The following is an 18,512-nucleotide window of genomic DNA, read 5'->3' on the forward strand; positions in this document are numbered from 1 at the left end:
CTTTTGATTCTTATAAAAGCCTATGATGGTTTTGTCTGGTGTGTAAATGTTATTTATTTAGCATAGACATTAAAGGTAACCTTCTGGAAAATGACTTGTCTGAATCTCTGATGAAATTCAAAGTACCTTTTAGAATTTGACCCAAATTGTCAAGCAAATCTTTCTAAATTTATATTTTAAATTATTAAAAGTTACAAGTGCTTAAGGAAAGAATAATGTCAACAATGGTGGATATTCTCGAGGTTTTAGAGGAAGGAATGTTGTAGGCAGAATGAACCACTACAGATAGTTTTGTAGGTCAGTTATTAGAACTCCACATTCAGATAGTGGAGCAGAATAGAACAGCATTGCACATCTACTCAGAGCAGCCCATATTTACAGAGAAATTTAAAGTCATCAGATGTGTCTGCTTTACCAAGTTCTACTTGATAGCAATACATCTGTTTTATTTCAAAGCTATTTCCTATTTTTGTATTACCTAGGAATCAACCCTTTCTCATTACTAGTAAGAATTTTTTTTTTTTTAAGAGTTTATTTATTTGACAGAGAGATAGCAAGAGCAGGAACACAAGCAGGGGGAGTAGGGGAGGGAGAAGCAGGCCTCCCGCAGAGCAGGGAGCCTGATGTGGGGCTCTATCCCAGGACCCTGGGATCATGACCTGAGCTGAAGGCAGACGCTTAACGACTGAACCACCCAGGTGCCCCCTCACTACTAGTAAGAATTTGACTTATATAAAGACTGAAAACCTGTAGATAAATACCATGTTTTTGTTTTTTTTTTTAAAGATTTATTTATTTATTTGAGAGAGCGAGAATGAGAGAGAGCACATGAGAGGGGGGAGGGTCAGAGGGAGAAGCAGGCTCCTCGCTGAGCAGGGAGCCCGATGCGGGACTCGATCCCCGGACTCCAGGATCATGACCTGAGCCGAAGGCAGTCGCTTAACCAACTGAGCCACCCAGGCGCCCCGATAAATACCATGTTTTATGACATCAAAACAGGTTTGTGATGTAAACTGGATATGCATTTCAGGTGTTTATGATATTTCTGATAGTAAGTGGAGATAGAAAACCCTCATAAACTCTGAAATATATGGTGTCTGATTCAAAGCAATTGTTTCAACTTCACCTCCGCTCTGGATAAACTTTTAAAAATGTACTAATGTTATTTTATACCCATGGGTATGGGTGAAGTCCAGTAAGAAAGCACAGGAGATTAACTGTACAATTACCTGAATTAGTGGCTTTTCTGAGATTGATAATAATGAAAGATATTCATTAAAAAAAAAAACAAACGGGCGCTTGGGTGGCTCAGTCATTAAGCATCTGCCTTCAGCTCAGGTCATGATCCCAGGGTCCTGGGATCGAGCCCCACATCGGGCTCCCTGCTCAGCGGGAAGCCTGCTTCTCTCTCTCCCACTCCCTCTGCTTGTGTTCCCTCTCGCTGTGTCTCTCTCTGTCAAATAAATAAATAAAATCTTAAACAAAAGCAAAAAACTACCCTGGGATGCCTGGGTGGCTCAGTCAGTTAAGCGTCTGCCTTCAGCTCGGGTTGTGATGCAGGGTGCTGGGACTGAGTCCCACATCGAGCTCCTTGCACAGCAGGGAACCTGCTCCCTCTGCCTGCCGCTCCCCCTGCTTGTGCTTGCTCTTTCTTTCTGACAAATAAATAAATAAAATATTAAAAATAAATTTAAAAAACCACCCACATGTCATTCCCACTTTTGTTAGCTGAAAGCTAACAGTATAGGAGGACTATGAAGGTGAGTAGCTTGGACAGTCAGGAAAGTTAAATTTTAGAATTAATCTCTTTATTTTATATAAAATGGAGATAATATTGCTCATGAGAATATCTGGTCAAGTGATAGGTCAAGTTAACACAGTTACAATTATGGTACATAGTCACTAACTTAAGGGATTACTTTCACTTTGTTCTTGCAAGTGTAAATAAAGATCTCATACAAATTTGTTTACCATGAGCAACAAAAAAAAGGACTTAAATTAGTAGGCTGGCAACATTTTATAATCACTTAGAATTTAATATTGGTGTTTGATCATCATCAAGTCCAGGATATATATGTTTTTAAAATACCAAATATCATATGAAGCAAACCTTTTGGTGTATAATTTCCATTAAACACAAAAGCCGTAAATTGTAATGTCTTCTCCATTTTTCCAAGCACAAAATGAAGATAACAGTAAACAATTAAGATAAAATTCTGAATTGAAAAACTTCAGTATGTGTAAATAATATTAAATCCCAGCATGGTCTTTGAGCCTAAAACCAATAATAGTCCGCATTTGTCTTGTTGATTTGCATGCACTGAAACAAAAAGCTGGAAACGAGCATCCATGGAAGCAAAGACACTAGGGAGGGGGCTTGGCTTTAACCAAAAGGCCATGTGTCTTGGGAATGAGTTTTGTGGGCCCCTCTAATTTGCATAAGATGCTACAGCTGAGCATGGATTTGCAGCATAGAGCTAGGGTAAAGAGATCTGGATTCTAGCCTCGTCAAGATAGTTATTCTCTGGCCCCCAGGGTACTTTACTCATCCCCAGTTTCGAAAGAAATTATTTTATGGTTTTACATCTCAACTTTGTATTTGGACTAAATTCACATGTTCAAGATTGTTCCATAAGTCTTCAACAAAAAATTCTGGGTCTACCTGGATAAATTTCTGCAATGCGCAGGAAGTTCAATTTCTCTTCAGGCTAAAGAAATCTTGATAGCTGGTCTGGAAGTTTAGAAATAACACTCAGAACTAATGTTCCTAGAGGTTTTCATGCGTTTTTGGTGTATCGCTTCTAACAGAAGTTTCTAACATCTCGTATTAAAAATCCCCATAGTTTCCCTGCTCAGTGAAAGGGCTCCTGAAACACCTTTATGATGGGTACACCATCATTAAAAGTTCTTAGGACCTCTTCATCTTTTGTCTCTCCTATCACTGCCCCTTCTCCAACCAAGAAGACTTAAAAAAAAAAAAAAAAAGATGGGAAGTGGCAAAATTAAAGATGTGGCATTGGTGAAGGGCAAAAGTGGCGAGCTGACACATTGTTTCGATAATTGGTTGAGAAAAGGTGAATTACTTCCGCAAGGGTCGATAGATAAAAGTCTCCAGGACATGTGTACGTGGAATGCGTGGGTTGAACCCTGCGTGGCTCAGGGCAGGAGGTGCTAGCATCTGGGTCGCGCTCCAGGGCCTCGGAGCCCGGCGGCCTCCACCTGCTGGAGGAGCGGTGGGGGCGGGGCTAAGATGAGGAGGGAGGTGACGCACGCGCGATACGGCTCACCCGGCCCGCAGCTCGACCCCCGCCCAGGCCCGGACCGCAGCAGAATCCTCCCGCTGCCCATCGGTGAGTCCTGCGTTGATGCCTGCTCGACCCCCTGAAGCCCACCCGAGACGCGCGGGTTTTACAGGATGGGGAGGGGAGGGGGCGTCCTGCTGAAATCCTTGAGCCGGAGGCTGGGGGCAGACAAAGAATGGGTGGGGATTAGAAGGTTCGGTTATAAATACGAGGGAAAGAGTATCGAGGGAGGAAATTGGGTAGCTCATCAAATCAGAACGGTGTTGGCCAGGGGTTCAAACGAAACAAAGACATCCTGCGTTCACAGCAGGCCAGGGGAAGATGGAGATGGCTGGAGAGGTTGGTGTCTGCCTCCGGCCTTTTACGTCAGAATCGCAGGCTTTTCTGTCTCAGCAATTTGGGGAACAAGGTTTCATATCTAGGGGTGGCTTGGAAAAAAATGGGGGTTATGAATATTGCAGTTTCAAGGAAAAAAATGAATCCCCCAGTCCCCTCCATAGAAGAATGGTCAAAAGGAGGGTTTGCACAGCCATTGCCTGAGCATCGGTCTTAAACAGGTTCAGCAGCTGCAGAGGGAAGCTGCATGAATATTTGTCCCCTTGTTCTGCAGGCTTCTGGTTCCAGAGAAGCCAACATTTAAGACGGGTTGACTCCCCGGAGCAGTTTTCTCCCTCTCCTCTCATCATGACCATGTCTTCAAGTTCTAACCTCTAGAACCATGAGACAATATTGCCAGCATCATATTGACAGTATGGGGGCTCTGCCTGGCATTGTGCTGATGCTCACCACAACCCTATAACACAGATGCTTTCTTCATGCCCGTTTTGCAGGCGAAGCAGAGGCATTTGCCCAGGATCGCTCAGCCAGTATGTGGCTGAGCAAGCTTGCCTCTTCTCTCCTACCAGATTGCAGAGCAGGCCTGAGCTGGCTGTATTTTCATCCCCTTCAAGATCTCACATGTATTGGAGGTCTTCCACTGCTCCTAACCTTTCTGTGCTTCTTTACCATTTGTCTTCCTGACTCCTTCCTCAGAACCTCCTTTTCCCCCCGAGACTGGGAAAACTCCCGATGACCCTCTCCCTCTCTCTAAATTGAAGCCGGTTCTTGTTTGTTGGTTTGCTTGCTTTGCTAAGAGAGGAGAGGGTGGTGGGGTTAGGGGTAATGAAGCACTTTCAGGGAGCTGCAAGGAGAAGAAAAGGAGTGAGAACGGCCATTCCTGGCTAGTCTTCCCAAGGCTGCCATGTGCAGAGGGAATTGGCTATCTTGGGTTGTTTCGTTTCTTTAATACCATTCCACAGCAGGTGTTCTACCCAGACTGGACACTTAAGGCAAGAGCAAACCCCTAAGGACTTTTCATTGCAGCCCCCGTTGTGTGGGTGGTCCTTGAATCACTCACTTGCGTGATTGATCATCACAGTCACCAATTGTGGCCAATCGATACATATTTGGTCTTTTTTCTGCAGGTGAAAAATGGTCTCCACGATGGTTTCTACCATGCTCTCTGGCCTAGTGTTTTGGCTGACATTTGGATGGACTCCAACATCTGCGTATAGCCCGAGGAGCCCTGACCGGGTCTCGGAAACAGATATCCAGAGGCTGCTCCATGGCGTTATGGAGCAGTTGGGCATTGCCAGACCACGGGTAGAGTATCCAGCACACCAGGCCATGAATCTTGTGGGCCCACAGAGCATTGAAGGTATTTACTATATTCTGGTACTTAAAATAATACATGCTGAAGAAACTTTATTTCCTCCCTCCGTTTCCCATTTCTTATTCTTCACAGTATATACATGCATGCCTCCACATAAGAATATAAGTATCAAGAGAACAAGGACCTTATCTATCTAACTCACAGCTGTAGCCCTAGCACCTCGCACAAAGTCTGGTACATTAATATTTGAGTGAATAAAGGAGCATCTAGCGTTATCCCTAAAGAAAGATTAGAACCCAGACCCTGCGTCTTCTCCCATACTGATCATTAGGAAATTGTGTCACCAGCTGGCTCCTTCTCTGAGTCATTGCCAATCAGTATTTGTAAAAAATCCTTAAAATGCAGGACCTATAGGATCTGACTTGATTCTTAGGGATGGTGTTGTTTAAACACAAAGGAAGCTGAAAGAGGTACTGACATTGAGTTTGTGTCAAAAAACGTTTTTGAAATATTTTTAATTATTACAGATGTTAATTAAATTCTTTTAGTGTGGCAAGACCATTGCCCCCTAGAACTTTTTGAAGTTTCTGGCAATGTCATTGTAATACTTCTATTAAAAAGCAGTACTTTGTTGTTTAATGATTTACCTATAGAGAGAATCTGCATCTAGTTCTTAGGAGTTGGTGACAAGCAGGTGCCTTATTTCCATGCCTTGCTTTGTATCCTCTCTGATTCTGAAACAATCTCTTTCTCCAGTGAGGGGGAGTCCTACAGCAGTAGCATGGTTAATTTAGGTTAACTGCAAGGGAGCACTCCAGACTTTTGCCCGTGTGAGGGGGTTCCGAGGAAAAAATGTGAATTCTTTCTGAGTTTTGTCAAAATACATAACCAGCAAATGCTATTCTGTATGGATTGATGATGCATCCTTTTGCCTGAGTCTGTGATTTCCTAAAAATGCTATCTGCCCTGGAGGCCTGTAAATGCCATGGATGTGGGCGAAAAATGACTCTCATTTCTGTCTTGTTACCCACGGTTGCAAGCCATTGAGTAAAACTAATTCTGTGGGATTGTTGTCTGTTTAGGTTGGCATCGCATATCAGGAATGGATTAACAGATAATTTGAATCGGCAAGCGTGCAAACCTAGCACAGGGCTTAAATCAGAGTGAATCATGCCACCCCTTTAGGAAGAATCTCCGTCCTTCCCGGCACCTGCTACCTGTTGCTCCTAGCACACCTATCCAGTTCAGACCAGCTTTTTCTGGACAGTAAATATCTGCCCTTTTAGCGCAGTAAGTGCTTGATTAGCCACCCAGCTGTTGTCATGGAGAAAGCTTTCCAAGTTTCCATTAATACCTGATGCCTGGTCATCTGTATGGAAGAGAAATAGCAGCTCCCTGGGCATGCGAGGCTTGTGTTTTTCCAGAGCCTCATTTTCTTTACTCGGTATCCAATTATTTAGCACCCACTCCACGCCAGCCCCGGTGCAGGGACTGGGGCAGCTGTGTCCTAAAAGAAAGGTTACCACAATGCACCTGCATGGCAGGGTTTTGGGGAGATGTCCAGACAAGCTGCTATCATGGAAGCAAAGAATAGGAGTAATTAATTTGTTGTGCTTGGGAGTGGATGGGCATGGCTATAAGGAAATACTTCTTTGGAGAAGCAACATTTGACTTGGGTTTGGAAGTCTGAATTGGAATTCAGCAGGGAATAATACCAAGAGAAAAGGCAAGGAGGTTTGAAAGAGCAGGACAATTAGGACAATTCAGAATGAAAAATTCTGTTTCCATTATGATCCCCTGGGATGATGTGAGGTCATGGCCGTGTTAGGTCACCTCTCAAAGTGTCTGTGTAAGGGATGAAGATTGGCTTGTGTTTTAGTTTTCTATTACGCTATAACAAATTACCACAAATTTACCATCTTGCCATAATGCCCATTTATTATCTCACGGTTTCTTTTGGTCAGGCATCTGGCTTGGGTTTGCTGGGTCCTCTGCTCGTCTCATCAGGCTGAAATCCAGGTGTTGGCAGGAGCTTGGGGTCGTCTTTCAAACTCATTAAGGTTGTTGGCAGAGTTCAGTTTCTTGCTGCTGTAGGACTGGGGTCCTTTCTTGCTGGCTGTCAGCCAGGGTCCCTCTCAGCTCTTAGAGGTCACCCCAGGTCGTAAGCCACAGGGCCCCAGCACAACAGGGCAGCTTGCTTCTTCAAAGCCAGAGGGAGAATATCCCTTTAGTCTCCTAATTGTAATGATGGGAGTGGCCATCCCATCACCTTTGTCATTTAACAAGGGACTGATACCCCATTATATTGATAGGTCTCACCCACACTCAGAAGCAGAGGATTATGCAGGGTGGCAATCCTGGGGGTCACTTTAGGATTCTGCCTTTTACAGCTTGGATGAAAGCTAATAGAAAATAGTCCAAAGACTTTGGGGGAGAAAAGAAACAAAAGAAGAAGCCTGGCTTTTTCCCAGTCCTGGACCTTGGCACTTAATTTGTTAGGTGATCTCATATTTATTTATGTGAGTGTAGCATTGGTTCAGTTCATCCATTTGTTTGCATTGTCTCTGCTCATTTACTCCTGCTAATTCCCAGGCTTCTTTTTTTTTTAAAGATTTTATTTATTTATTTGAGAGAGAGAATGAGATAGAGAGAGAGCATGAGAGGGGGGAGGGTCAGAGGGAGAAGCAGACCCCCTGCTGAGCAGGGAGCCCGATGTGGGACTCGATCCCGGGACTCCAGGATCATGACCTGAGCCAAAGGCAGTCGCTTAACCAACTGAGCCACCCAGGCGCCCAATTCCCAGGCTTCGATCCATATGTGTAGTATCTCTTACATCCCTTCCAACATTTATTGTAGGATTTTATTATGAAGGACCAAGTTAGAAAAGGGTTTTTTTTCCTGATTTTTATAGAAAGAATAGACATAAAGCGTGTATTCTGGTGTGAATATTAACACATATTTAACGTAGACTATTGGCAAAGACACATGAGTTTCAACGCCAGCAAATTACTTAACTTCTCTAAGCTTCCGTTTACCTTGGGGATAGGATTTGAATTTACTGCCTGAATTTGAATTTATTACCTGCGAGCAGGTAATATTCCATTTCAGAAAAAAAGGTGTTCGCATGTATAATTGCACTACTGTGAAATCATTTTTGAATGAATCATCATCACACTTTAGATGACTATACTGGACTCTAAGTCCCTTGCAGGAAGGGCTGTTTATTATCTAATAAATGGCACATTGAAGATAATTTTCCCTTATGTTGTCTATTCTGATTAATTAATCTTATGATCCTCAGATTAATCTCATTAGTGAAGATATATATTAGCTCTCAAGCATAGGGTTATAAGCTAGTCTTTTAGTATAGGATATAGGATCAGTATAAATTACCCATATATCCCATTAGAAAACTTAGTCCCTCCTTTGATCTCATACCCCTTGTAGTTATTGTACCATTTTTTTTTTTGCTGCCTTTCCCAGCATCTGTTCACCGCCTACGATGGCGCTTCCCCACCTCCCATTCTCTCCTCGTCCATGGTTCCTGCCCCTTATTTTTCAGGTCAACAAGTATTTCTTGAATGCCAGGCACTGTTTTAGATACCGGGGAAAGAAAGATGAACATCAAAGATTGGCAAGACAGGAGAGATACAGTCCCTAAACAAACAGATACGTAAAATATATAATAAGTCAAATGGTTATAAGTGCTCTAAAAATATAAAGCAGAGGAGGGGGTTGGAGGAAACAACTTAAAATAGGGGTAGGGGGCTCCTCCCTGGGAAGATAAGCCAAGCTCTGAGAGTTGGAGAGTGAGCCGTGTGATACGTAGAGAAAGACGTCCCAGGCAGAGAGCTGCACGTGCAAAAGCAAGGAGGCTAGTGTGGCCGGAGCCCAAGACTCAGGAGGATGGTCGGAAGGAGCCTGGGTGACGGCAGGAAGGGGAGGATGGAGGCTGGGTACGTGGGGACAGGTCTCCTCACAGGATCTTCGGCTTGTCCTCTGAGTACATATCCTTGAAAAGGATCACTCCAGCTGCTGTATTGAAAATCTTCCTGTGGGGAGGGAGGACTGGAATGGGGAAGCTCATTTAGGAGGCTTCTATAATAATCTGGGGGGGGGGGGGGTAGATATACTAGCATGATAGATAGAGAGGTAGCGAGACATGGGCAGATTGTGGGTGTATTTTGAAGCTAGAGCCAACAGGATTTGCTGGTGGGTTGGAGGCAGGAACTGAAAGAAAGAGGAGTCAGGGGTGACACCAAGATTTTGGCCTGAGGAACTGAAAAGGAACACTTTTCTCCAAGAGGAACACACTGAGCCTCTCCAGGGGAAGAGTTCAAGTTCAGTTTTCCACAGGTTAATTTTGAGATGCCTTGGACGAGTTCTTGTCTTGCCAAATCCACCGATGTTCTGTCTTCATCCTATTCAACCTCAGCAGCAGTCAACACACTTGACCTTCTTAAAACCCTTTTCTTTCTTGGTTTTTGCACCAAGATGGCACACCGTTGGCTTTCCTCCTTTCCCTTTTCCCCGTTAACCGTTTTCTTCCTGGTCTCCTTGGCAGTTTTCTCCTTCTCCAGGGTTAAGTTCTCCGGGGCTCAGTGCTGGCTCTACTTCTTTTATTCTTCTCAATTCTCTATCTAGAGGATTTCATTTTTTCCCTTGACTCCAAATGCCATTTCTTTGCTGATGACGCCAACATTCGTATTTTCAACCCAAACTTGTTTCTTGTATATCTAGAGGCTTCTGTGAATTGCTAAATTATCATATGTCAATCCTGATCTCTCTACCACCACCTTCCTCAACCTGTTTATGTCAGTCTTTTCTGTCAAAATGAATACTGCCACCACTTAGTCATGCATGCAGGCTAAAAACCTGGAATAATCCTTCCATTTTCTCCATTCCATGTCATACCCAAATTATTAGCAATTTATTTCATTTCTGTTTCTAAAATACATCTGTGTTTGCCTGCCCTCTCTTTTCTCTGGCTCTGCTCCAAACAGCCTGGTTCAAGATACCATTGTGCCTGGCATGAATTTATGAAATTGTCTGTTAGAAACCGCATCACTTCGACTTTGTTTCTTTCAAATTTTTCTCCACAGGAAAGGCAGGGTTAAACTTTAAAAATACAAGTTTAAATCCCATCAGTGTCATTCTCGAGGGTTAAAATTCAATCGGTGCCTTCTCATTGCACCTGGGTTAAAAATAACACTTCCTACCACATCCTGCAAGGATCCACACCTGCTGCACACCCTCCTCCCCGACCTTGCTCTACCGCCCGCTCCCACCCCACCTCCTTCCAGCCCTGGTCACACCAGTGGGCTTACTCCACCTTCACACCATCTGTTCTTCCCACTTTGCATGGTGTACCTTCCTCTTCGGTCTCAGTTTTAGAGTCACCTGCTCACAGAGGGCTGCCCTGACCACACTGCTCTGAGTAGCCCCCGTTCTCTGTCACGGTGTGCTTTTTTTCTTTTTTTTTTTTTTTAACCCCCATAGCATCTTTTAAAATTTATCATTAGTGTTTGTTTCCTTACTCGTTGTCTGTCTGTCTCCCCACTTGGGATGTAAGCTCCATGAGACAGTTTTATTTACTACTTTACACACAGAGTAGGCACACAGTAAATATTTGAAGAATGAATATATACATACTATGGGGGGGAAATGCATATATTTAGCAGCAACAGGTAAGTAAATACTATTTGACATCTGGATCTGTTGAGACTTCTCTCCTTTCAGTTCGAGGCAGATATTTCATTTCTAATCTGAGTTTTAAAAAACAATCTGCCTAGAAGTTTTTGCCAAGAGCTCAGTGATATGAGCAAAAAGTCTGTTTACTTTGGTGGTGACTGACGAGCGCCGTACAAGGTTGGTGCCCTTTGTATTCCTGCCTGTTGAGACACAGGAAGGACGTTTTGCAGTTCGAGCACTGAACCAGCAGGGGGCCAACTAGACTCTCCGCGTATCAGAGGATTCCCGAAACTTGGTCACCAGCCTCTGGTTAACTGCTAATTGTTCAGTCGTCACTGGGGAGGAAGCATTTGCCAAAGCCATCCGAGAGCATTGGTGGTTATTTTTTAGTTCTCCATAGGCACCTTAAAGGTGACTTGGTAAGGAGCATCTCTCAAACGCAGGCGTTGTTAGCCCAGAGCAAAATGGAAACACAAAGACTAACGGGGATCAACTTGTGGTTTTAGAGAGAAGAGAACACGGGGGCTGAGGCTTGGCCATGCTGTTCGCGAGCTCTGTGTGACCCTGGGAGCTTCTCTGAGCCCTCGTTTTCTCCTGTGTCACATGGGGCTTTGAGCCTGCTCGCTGGCTGGCAGCCGGCTGGTGCTGTTAGTAGCCACACAGCGGGCCTGCCTCATCTCACTCGGTGGACTACGAACACCACCTTTCCAGGCTTTCATGGCTTTCCCCTGATGGGATTTCTGCTGACACATCCGGTTAGGGTACCGTTCAGACGGGCTTCGGTGCGTTTCAGCAGTGGCCATCCAGCCCAAAGTTGCTCACGGGTCCCTGTGACCTACCCGAATGGCTACCGTTGTTCTCTTGGCCCCGGAAACAAGTAAAGCCACCAGCCGGCCAAGGTGATTCAGAGAGCCATTTTACAGGGGACAGAGACTCTGGGGAGTCAGGAGTGGCTCTTCCAGCTGACACTAATGTTGGCCTCGGAAGAACCCAACCAGAAAATGTGCTTTGGTTTTCAGAATGTTAACGGCGTCAGGTAAAAGAGGATCTCCTCAGCGCCACCGGTTTATTTTCTTCACAGGTCTAGGCCACCGGATGCCCACCTCTCTGATAACACCAGATAACAAACCACCGGATAGAAATTTATGAACACTGGCATTTGATGGTTTCAGATAATTTTAAAGCCGTATTGCCAAGCATAAAAATGCCAAAATTCTTTTTTACAACACTCACTTTTGGACCTCAGTTTTTTCATTTCAAAATAAAGAGAACCAAGATTGTTTTCTTAATAAATATCAAGGGGAGAAAGAGTCCTTTGTAAGGTAAAGCCTATTTGAAGGGGCAGATTCTAAGCGGCCTTAGCCAGCCTTTGGCCTCTGTAAAGGACTGCAGTGCCTCCATCTTGCCACACGGGGGCAGCAGTGGCTTCCCATTTGAAGGTTGGAGGGGAGAGCGACTTCAGCATTGAACAGCACTGGGGCCTCAGCTTCTGGCTAGCCTCTCTGCAGTTGGAGGAAAGAATGGGGCTGACTCTTGACCCCGATATCCTGACTAAAATCCTTCTAGGCTGCCCCCCCATCCTGGGGGAGCCAGTGAGAGCAATGGGTTGGCTCTTCGAGGAGGCCAGGGCCTCCAGTTTGGCCCATGTCCTTTGGGGTTCCATTCAGCCCACCCTTAACTCAGATCCTTAAAAAAGTCCCTGGATGATTTCCAGTTTCTCATCTTGGTCAATTGCACAGATAGTGAAAAATTCAAAAGGAGAAGGGGGAGATTTGGAGTTTTTGGGGGGACGTGGAGGCAGGACAGGAAGATGAAAATAATGAGTGTTTTTTTGTGTTGTGTTTAAGTTGCCCTGGGGCATCCAGGGACAGGCATCCAGGAGGCATGTAGCTGTATACGAAGCAGGAGAGATGCTGGGGCAAAGGGAGAGATGTCATGGTCGTCCCCATGGTCACAGTGGCTGATGCTATGGGGATGGGGGAGGTGACCCTGGGCAAGGGTCAGGGAGGGAGAGCAGAGCACCTAAGAAAAAGGCCTGAAAGACTCCTACAGGAGTGCCAGGTAGAAGAGCCTACAGGGCAAGCAGAATGGCCAGAAAACACCAGAATGATGACGTGCACAGAAAACAAGGAAGGAGTGTCTCAGGAATGGGCAGTAGTCCCCCTGGTAAAAATCTGCAGAGAGGTCACCTGAAACCAGGGCCACCGGGTGTAAAGGGTTCACTGGTGGAGCGGGGCCTCGGGCAGAAACCATCGGGCAGGAGACAGGGAAGATGACCCAGGAGGTCAGGTAAGGGGGTGAAGACTGAGTAATCCTTATGGAGGGAATGGAGCGGGGAGTGGCATAGCGCTGAAGAAGGTTTTTGTTTAGGTTTGTGTGTCAGGATGGGAGAGATCTGAACTTGTTTAAGTGCCGATTGGCCAGAACCACTGGAGAGGGGGTGCAGAAGACGTGGCACAAAGGGCAGATAACCAAGAGGTGAAAGCTCCTGAGCACATGGGAGGGGATGAGAACTGGAGCACGGGTGGCCCAAGTCCAGCCCTTCCTCCACTGGGAGAAAGGGAAGAGGCAGAGGGGCGTTGCGGTGTGGCAAAGTTTGGAGGTTTGGGTCTCAGTATCTGCAGTCACTCTGCACTGTTCCAAGCCACATGCTCAGAATTAAAATAAGAATACAAGAAGGAAATGCAATCGGCTTCCCAAATCTCTATTCTTTGCCATCTTATATATCTCATACACCTCGCCTATATGGTTTTTGATGTTTTAAAATATCAGATAATTTTAACTCTTTATGAATTGTATTAGAAAAACTCAGTTTTCCTACTGTGTCTCCCCTTTACTGTCCCACTGATTGATACCATACTCACAACACGTCCGACCCCACATGTGATTTCCTACAGCACGCAAGTCGGCCACACCGGCTGGATAGTCTACAGTTTAACTCAATTCTGACACTACCTCCCTGGAGATACCTCCCTGCTTCTGACTGCCTGGCTATAAATCTGAGCTCCCCCCCACACACACCCCTTGTTTGTTGGACTGGTTTGGTAGAGACGCTCACAGAACTCAGGGAAACACTTATATTCACTAGTTTATTAAAGGATATGATATGGAGAGAGATGAACAGCCAGATGAAGAGATACCTAGGGCTCGGTCGGGGAGGGTCCCGAGTGAAGGAGCTTCTGTCCCCGTGGAGTTGGGGTGCATCACCTTCCCCGTGCGGCTGTGTTTACCAACCTGGAAGTTCCCGAACCCTGTACTTTTGGGGTTTTATGGAGGCTTCATTACATAGGCAGGATCAATCATTAACTCTATTTTCAGCCCCCACTCCTCTCAAGAGAATAGGGCGGGACTGAAAATCCCAAGCTTCTAATCACGCCTTTGTCTTTCCAGTGACCAACCCTTCTCTAAGAGCCACCCAGGAACCCTCCCGGAGTCACTTCATTAGAACAAAATACACTCCTGTCACCCAGGAAATTATAAGGATTTCCAGAGCCCTGTGTCAGAAACCAGAGTCAAAGACCAAGCATTAGAACAAAAGATATTCCTAGTACTCTTTATCACTCAAGAAATTACAAGGATTTCAGGAATGAGGGCAAAGACCAATATATATTTTCTGTTACCTTGCGTGAATATATAATCCAACTCCTAGTTATTTACTAGTTATGTTACAGCATTTTTGTACTTACATTATAAAATCCCTCTGTAACTTGTAAAATATAATTCAAGATGAAAAGAGTGTTGTCTTTGTCTACTTTCTTTTTTGATTAATATGATAAATGTTTCAGGGGCACCTGGGTGATGTAGTCGGTTGAGCAACCAACTCTTGGTTTCGGCTGAGGTTGTGATCTCAGGGTCATGAGATCGAGCCTCTCATTGGGCTCTGCACTCTGTGCAGAGTCTGCTTAAGGCTCTCTCTCCTTCTCCCTTTGCCCCTCCCCCTGCATACACGCCCGCTCTCTCTCTAAAATAAATAAATCTTTAAAAATATATAATAAATGTTGGGGTGCCTGGGTGGCTCAGTGGGTTAGGCATCTACCTTCGGCTAGGGTTGTGATCCCAGGGTCTGGGGATCAGCCCGCGTTAGGCTCCCTGCTAGTGGGGGATCTGCTTCTTCCTCTCCCTCTGTCTCAAATAAATAAATAAAAACTTAAAAAAAATATATATTTATATAATAAATGTTTCAGTGAGGCATTAGCCAATAGAATAGAAATCAATATTTCCCAGTAGGAATATTGAGTTGTTGGGGAATGTTGTGTGTGCATTTTATGTGACTTTGAAACAGTGCAATACAAAAAATTAGTATGCGCTCACTGCCTACGCACCATGAGAAGTGATGTGAATCCCCCCAAAGGAACAGTTTGTCAAGAGTCACAATTTCAAAGTAGTAGGCTTAGTCATTGTACACAGTGCTTATTGCATTTTAGCTGATTTCAGCAGAGATGGTCCTCGTCCTCGGTCAGGATTGTTCTTGAGTTCTGTGAATTTTGAATCATGTTGACATCTTCAGTTCATCCCTTAAGTAAAATGTCACTGTCTTCTAATGGCAGAGAGGGACACAGAAACCGAGGTCCCGTTTACTGGATGACGACTGCTAAATGCTGTGCTGGGCCTCTGCCTCCAGGACCCTTGCTGTGAAGTGCTCACTTCCATACAAGCCAGAACCTGCGAGAGACTTGAGCCTCCATATATTTTCATGGAATTCAGTGGAAGTCAGATGTGTTAGGGTTTTCCAGAGAATCAGAACAAATGGCGTGTGTGCACACATGTGTATGTGTGTGTATTTATAAATATATTATAAGTTACAGATAGATATCTCTGTGTGTGTGTGTGTGTGTGTGTGTGTGGAGAGAGAGAGACAGATTTAGTTCAAGGGGTTGGCTTCTGCAGTTGGGGCTGGCAAGTCTGAAATCTGCAGGGCTGACCTGCATGCTGGAGACCCAGGGAAAATTGATGTTGGGACCTTGAGTCTGAAGGCATCCGGAGGCAGAATTCTCTCCTCTTCAGGGGACCTCGGTCTTTTAAGGCCTTTGACTGATTGGATGAGTCCCTTCCACATTATGGAAGATGGTCTGCTTTATGCAACGTCGACTGATTTCAGTGCCAACCACATCTAAGAACGACCTTCACAACACCATGCATCTAACATCTGCCTTGGTGTTTGACCACGCAACTGGGCATATAGCCTAGCCAAGCTAACACGTTAAATTAACCACCACGCCAGCGTGGAGAATAACACAGTAACACAGCTGCATCAGGCTGTGGTTCCTAAGGAAAATGACTATAATCCACACACAAACAATACCGTGCTTTTGGATACCTCTATTAGATTCTGGATCTCAGATTATCTTCACGTGCGGTCTTGTGCTTACCCCTCACAATCTCTTGTTTGAGATGGTGGGGTACGTATTCCTTGTCACATTTTATAGACGTAGAAAGAGAAACTCCGAGAAGTGACTTATGTGGGGATGCAGCTACTATTTGCATGTGGGTTCACAGCTTGAGCACGATCCTGGTTTTCTGTTCTGTTCTGTTCTGTTCTGTGCAGCATAGCGGGCAGCTTCTCAGGCTACTGGATTAAAGGTTTAGATGCAGACAAGGTTGATCTTAGACCTGATGGTGAAATAAGTTTATCTTTAAGGATGATCCTTGCTCATGGGCTCCCTGTGGATCTTTCTTTGAATTTGGTGCTTATGGACTCCCCATGAACTGGCATTTACGATGGTGCGCTGCTCACCTTCCTCCCCAGACCGTAAGATCTGCAAGAGCAGACGTGATGTCTGCCTGCTTTTTGTACCTGCAGGGCCTGAACGGGGCCTGGCACATAGCAGACACCCACCCCCCGAATATTTGCTAAAATCGCCTTGCTTTGTTTGCTCCTTTGAAACAACACTGACCTCCGAGACTCCAGCAAATGAAACCAGTGTCATTCTAGTCAAGATCGTCCTGTCATACAACCTGTGAGCACACTTAGAGCAACCCTCAGAATCCTAAATTCACTGGCTCTTCTCATACCTCCTCAGTCAGGACCCCAGCTCCCTGCAAAATGCCTCAGATATTTCTTGAGATCCCAGAGCCCAGCGCATGCATGATCCAGAACATAATGAATTGATGCACTGCCTCAGGACAGTTACCCATTTCCCCTTCTTCTCCTTGTCTCCTTCAGCTGGGCACCACCACGGCCTCCAGCCTCCAGCCTCCAGCCTCCAGCAGTCGCGGCCTCAGGGAGTTCTGTTGGCATGTATTGGTCGGCGAGGCAGGGGGAGATCCCTCGGTGTACCTCGTGCCCCTAAATCCCAGAGACTTTTCAGGAAAATGGCTTTCCCTTTTATTCCTCACTGCTCCGTGCTTTTCATAGGATTCACCCGAGATGCTGGGCGCGGAGAGAAATCTAAGCATTAGACAGCATGGGGGCTAAGACCCTTCCCTTCCTGCTGACCGCAGTGGCATGACTTATTCCTGCCTCAGCCTGGGCAGGCAGACCCGTCCTTCCTTCAGTAGGATCTGGTCCTCAGGAGGCTTCTCAGGTCCTCGTACAAATCAGCTTCTGGCAGGTGTCCTCCTAGACGTGCTGTTCTATCTGAAGCCCAGAGTAGGTTCAAGCCTGGCCCTTGTTTCCCATCACCTAAGCGAAGGGTGAGACAAGAAGAAGCTTGCTGCATCCTACGACAGTCAAGTTAAAGAATGGATAGAAAAGTGTTTTGGACCGTAGAAAGCGTTACACAAATGCAAAGCATCATTCTCATGGTAGCTGCTTCTTTCATCCTCCCACGTATATCTCCAAGTGCACCTGGCTTCGGGGGTGGAAGATGGTCCTGACTGTGGTCATATCCTGTGTTCTCTCTTCCTTACATCCTTCTCCTAAGCGTGGCCTGGAAAAACTGCTGTCAAAAGTTGTGAATCTTTGGATGAATGGGCTTCCCTCTGGTCTTACGAAGTGCTCTGCCCCCTCACCTTAGGAGCTAGGGCCACGTGACTATATTGAGGATGGATGATTTCCAGAAACCCTGGTAAAGTGCAACTTCTTCATATTCAACCACACTCTGTTCCATCTCTTGTCCTTATGGCTGTTTAAATATTATCTTTTGCCATGAAATAGGTTATAGAAGCATCTTTATTTTTTTTAAGATTTTTATTTATTTATTTGTCAGAGAGAGAGAGAGAGAGAGAGCACAAGCTGGGGGGTGGTAGGCAGAGGGAGAAGCAGGCTCCCCGCTGAGCAGGGAGCCCAATTCGGGACTTGATCCCAGGACCCTGGGATCATGACCCAAGCCAAAGGCAGATGCCTAACGAACTGAGCCACCCAGGTGTCCCTAGAAGCATCTTTAAAGTCAAAAAACATATTTGGTCAGCTGCTAAGCTAAGAGCGAAGCATGCTCCTGGAGAGGTCAGAGATGTTAGCATAAGGAAGGTGTACAGGGGAGCTGGAAATCGTGCCCTCCGTGGCTGTCCACGTGTTGGCATGGCTGGGAGACAGTGATCAGTGCTTCCTCCAACCCATGCCTTCTATCAAAATGTCATCTAACACATTTCCAGTTTTGTTTATTCAGTAAGTAATTATTGAGCACCTACTACATTGCTAGGAATTGTTGCCTTCGTGCATTTTTAAAACCAGTAAGCACACCATCTAATTCATTACATGGGATCTTCATAAAATAGGCAGGAGTCAGGCAGTATCTTCTTTTAACCTGTTAGTAAAGGTTAAACTCTGACTGGAGTAATTGAGTCATTTTACAGATCATCAGGATTGGAGCAGGGTTAGGCTACTTTTTGCCTTACTCCTCCATCATTCCCTGGCTGCGTTTCCCATTGGTGTGTCAGTCTAGAGGCATCCAGACGTGCAGAGTGACAACACAAGAGAGATCAGGAAG

At 45.4% G+C, this 18,512-nt stretch overlaps 1 protein-coding gene across 2 annotated transcripts in view; it reads left to right on the plus strand.

Moving 5' to 3' along the window:
* Nucleotides 1-624: 624 nt before the first annotated feature.
* Nucleotides 625-18,512, plus strand: part of SCG5 (secretogranin V) — a 58,589-nt gene continuing 40,701 nt past the window's right edge. For both annotated transcript variants that reach the window (XM_064570709.1, XM_064570711.1), the window contains exons 1-2: nt 625-3,350; nt 4,766-4,998. In XM_064570709.1, coding sequence (XP_064426779.1) covers nt 4,773-4,998 — 226 coding nt within the window. In that variant the 5' untranslated portion in view covers nt 625-3,350; nt 4,766-4,772. The remainder of the gene's footprint in view (nt 3,351-4,765; nt 4,999-18,512) is intronic.

Source organism: Mirounga angustirostris, unplaced genomic scaffold (assembly GCF_029215605.1).
Source record: "Mirounga angustirostris isolate CCGP_5_RB_7025 unplaced genomic scaffold, mMirAng1.0.hap1 SCAF_9, whole genome shotgun sequence".
In the NCBI taxonomy this organism is placed as follows: domain Eukaryota; kingdom Metazoa; phylum Chordata; class Mammalia; order Carnivora; family Phocidae; genus Mirounga; species Mirounga angustirostris.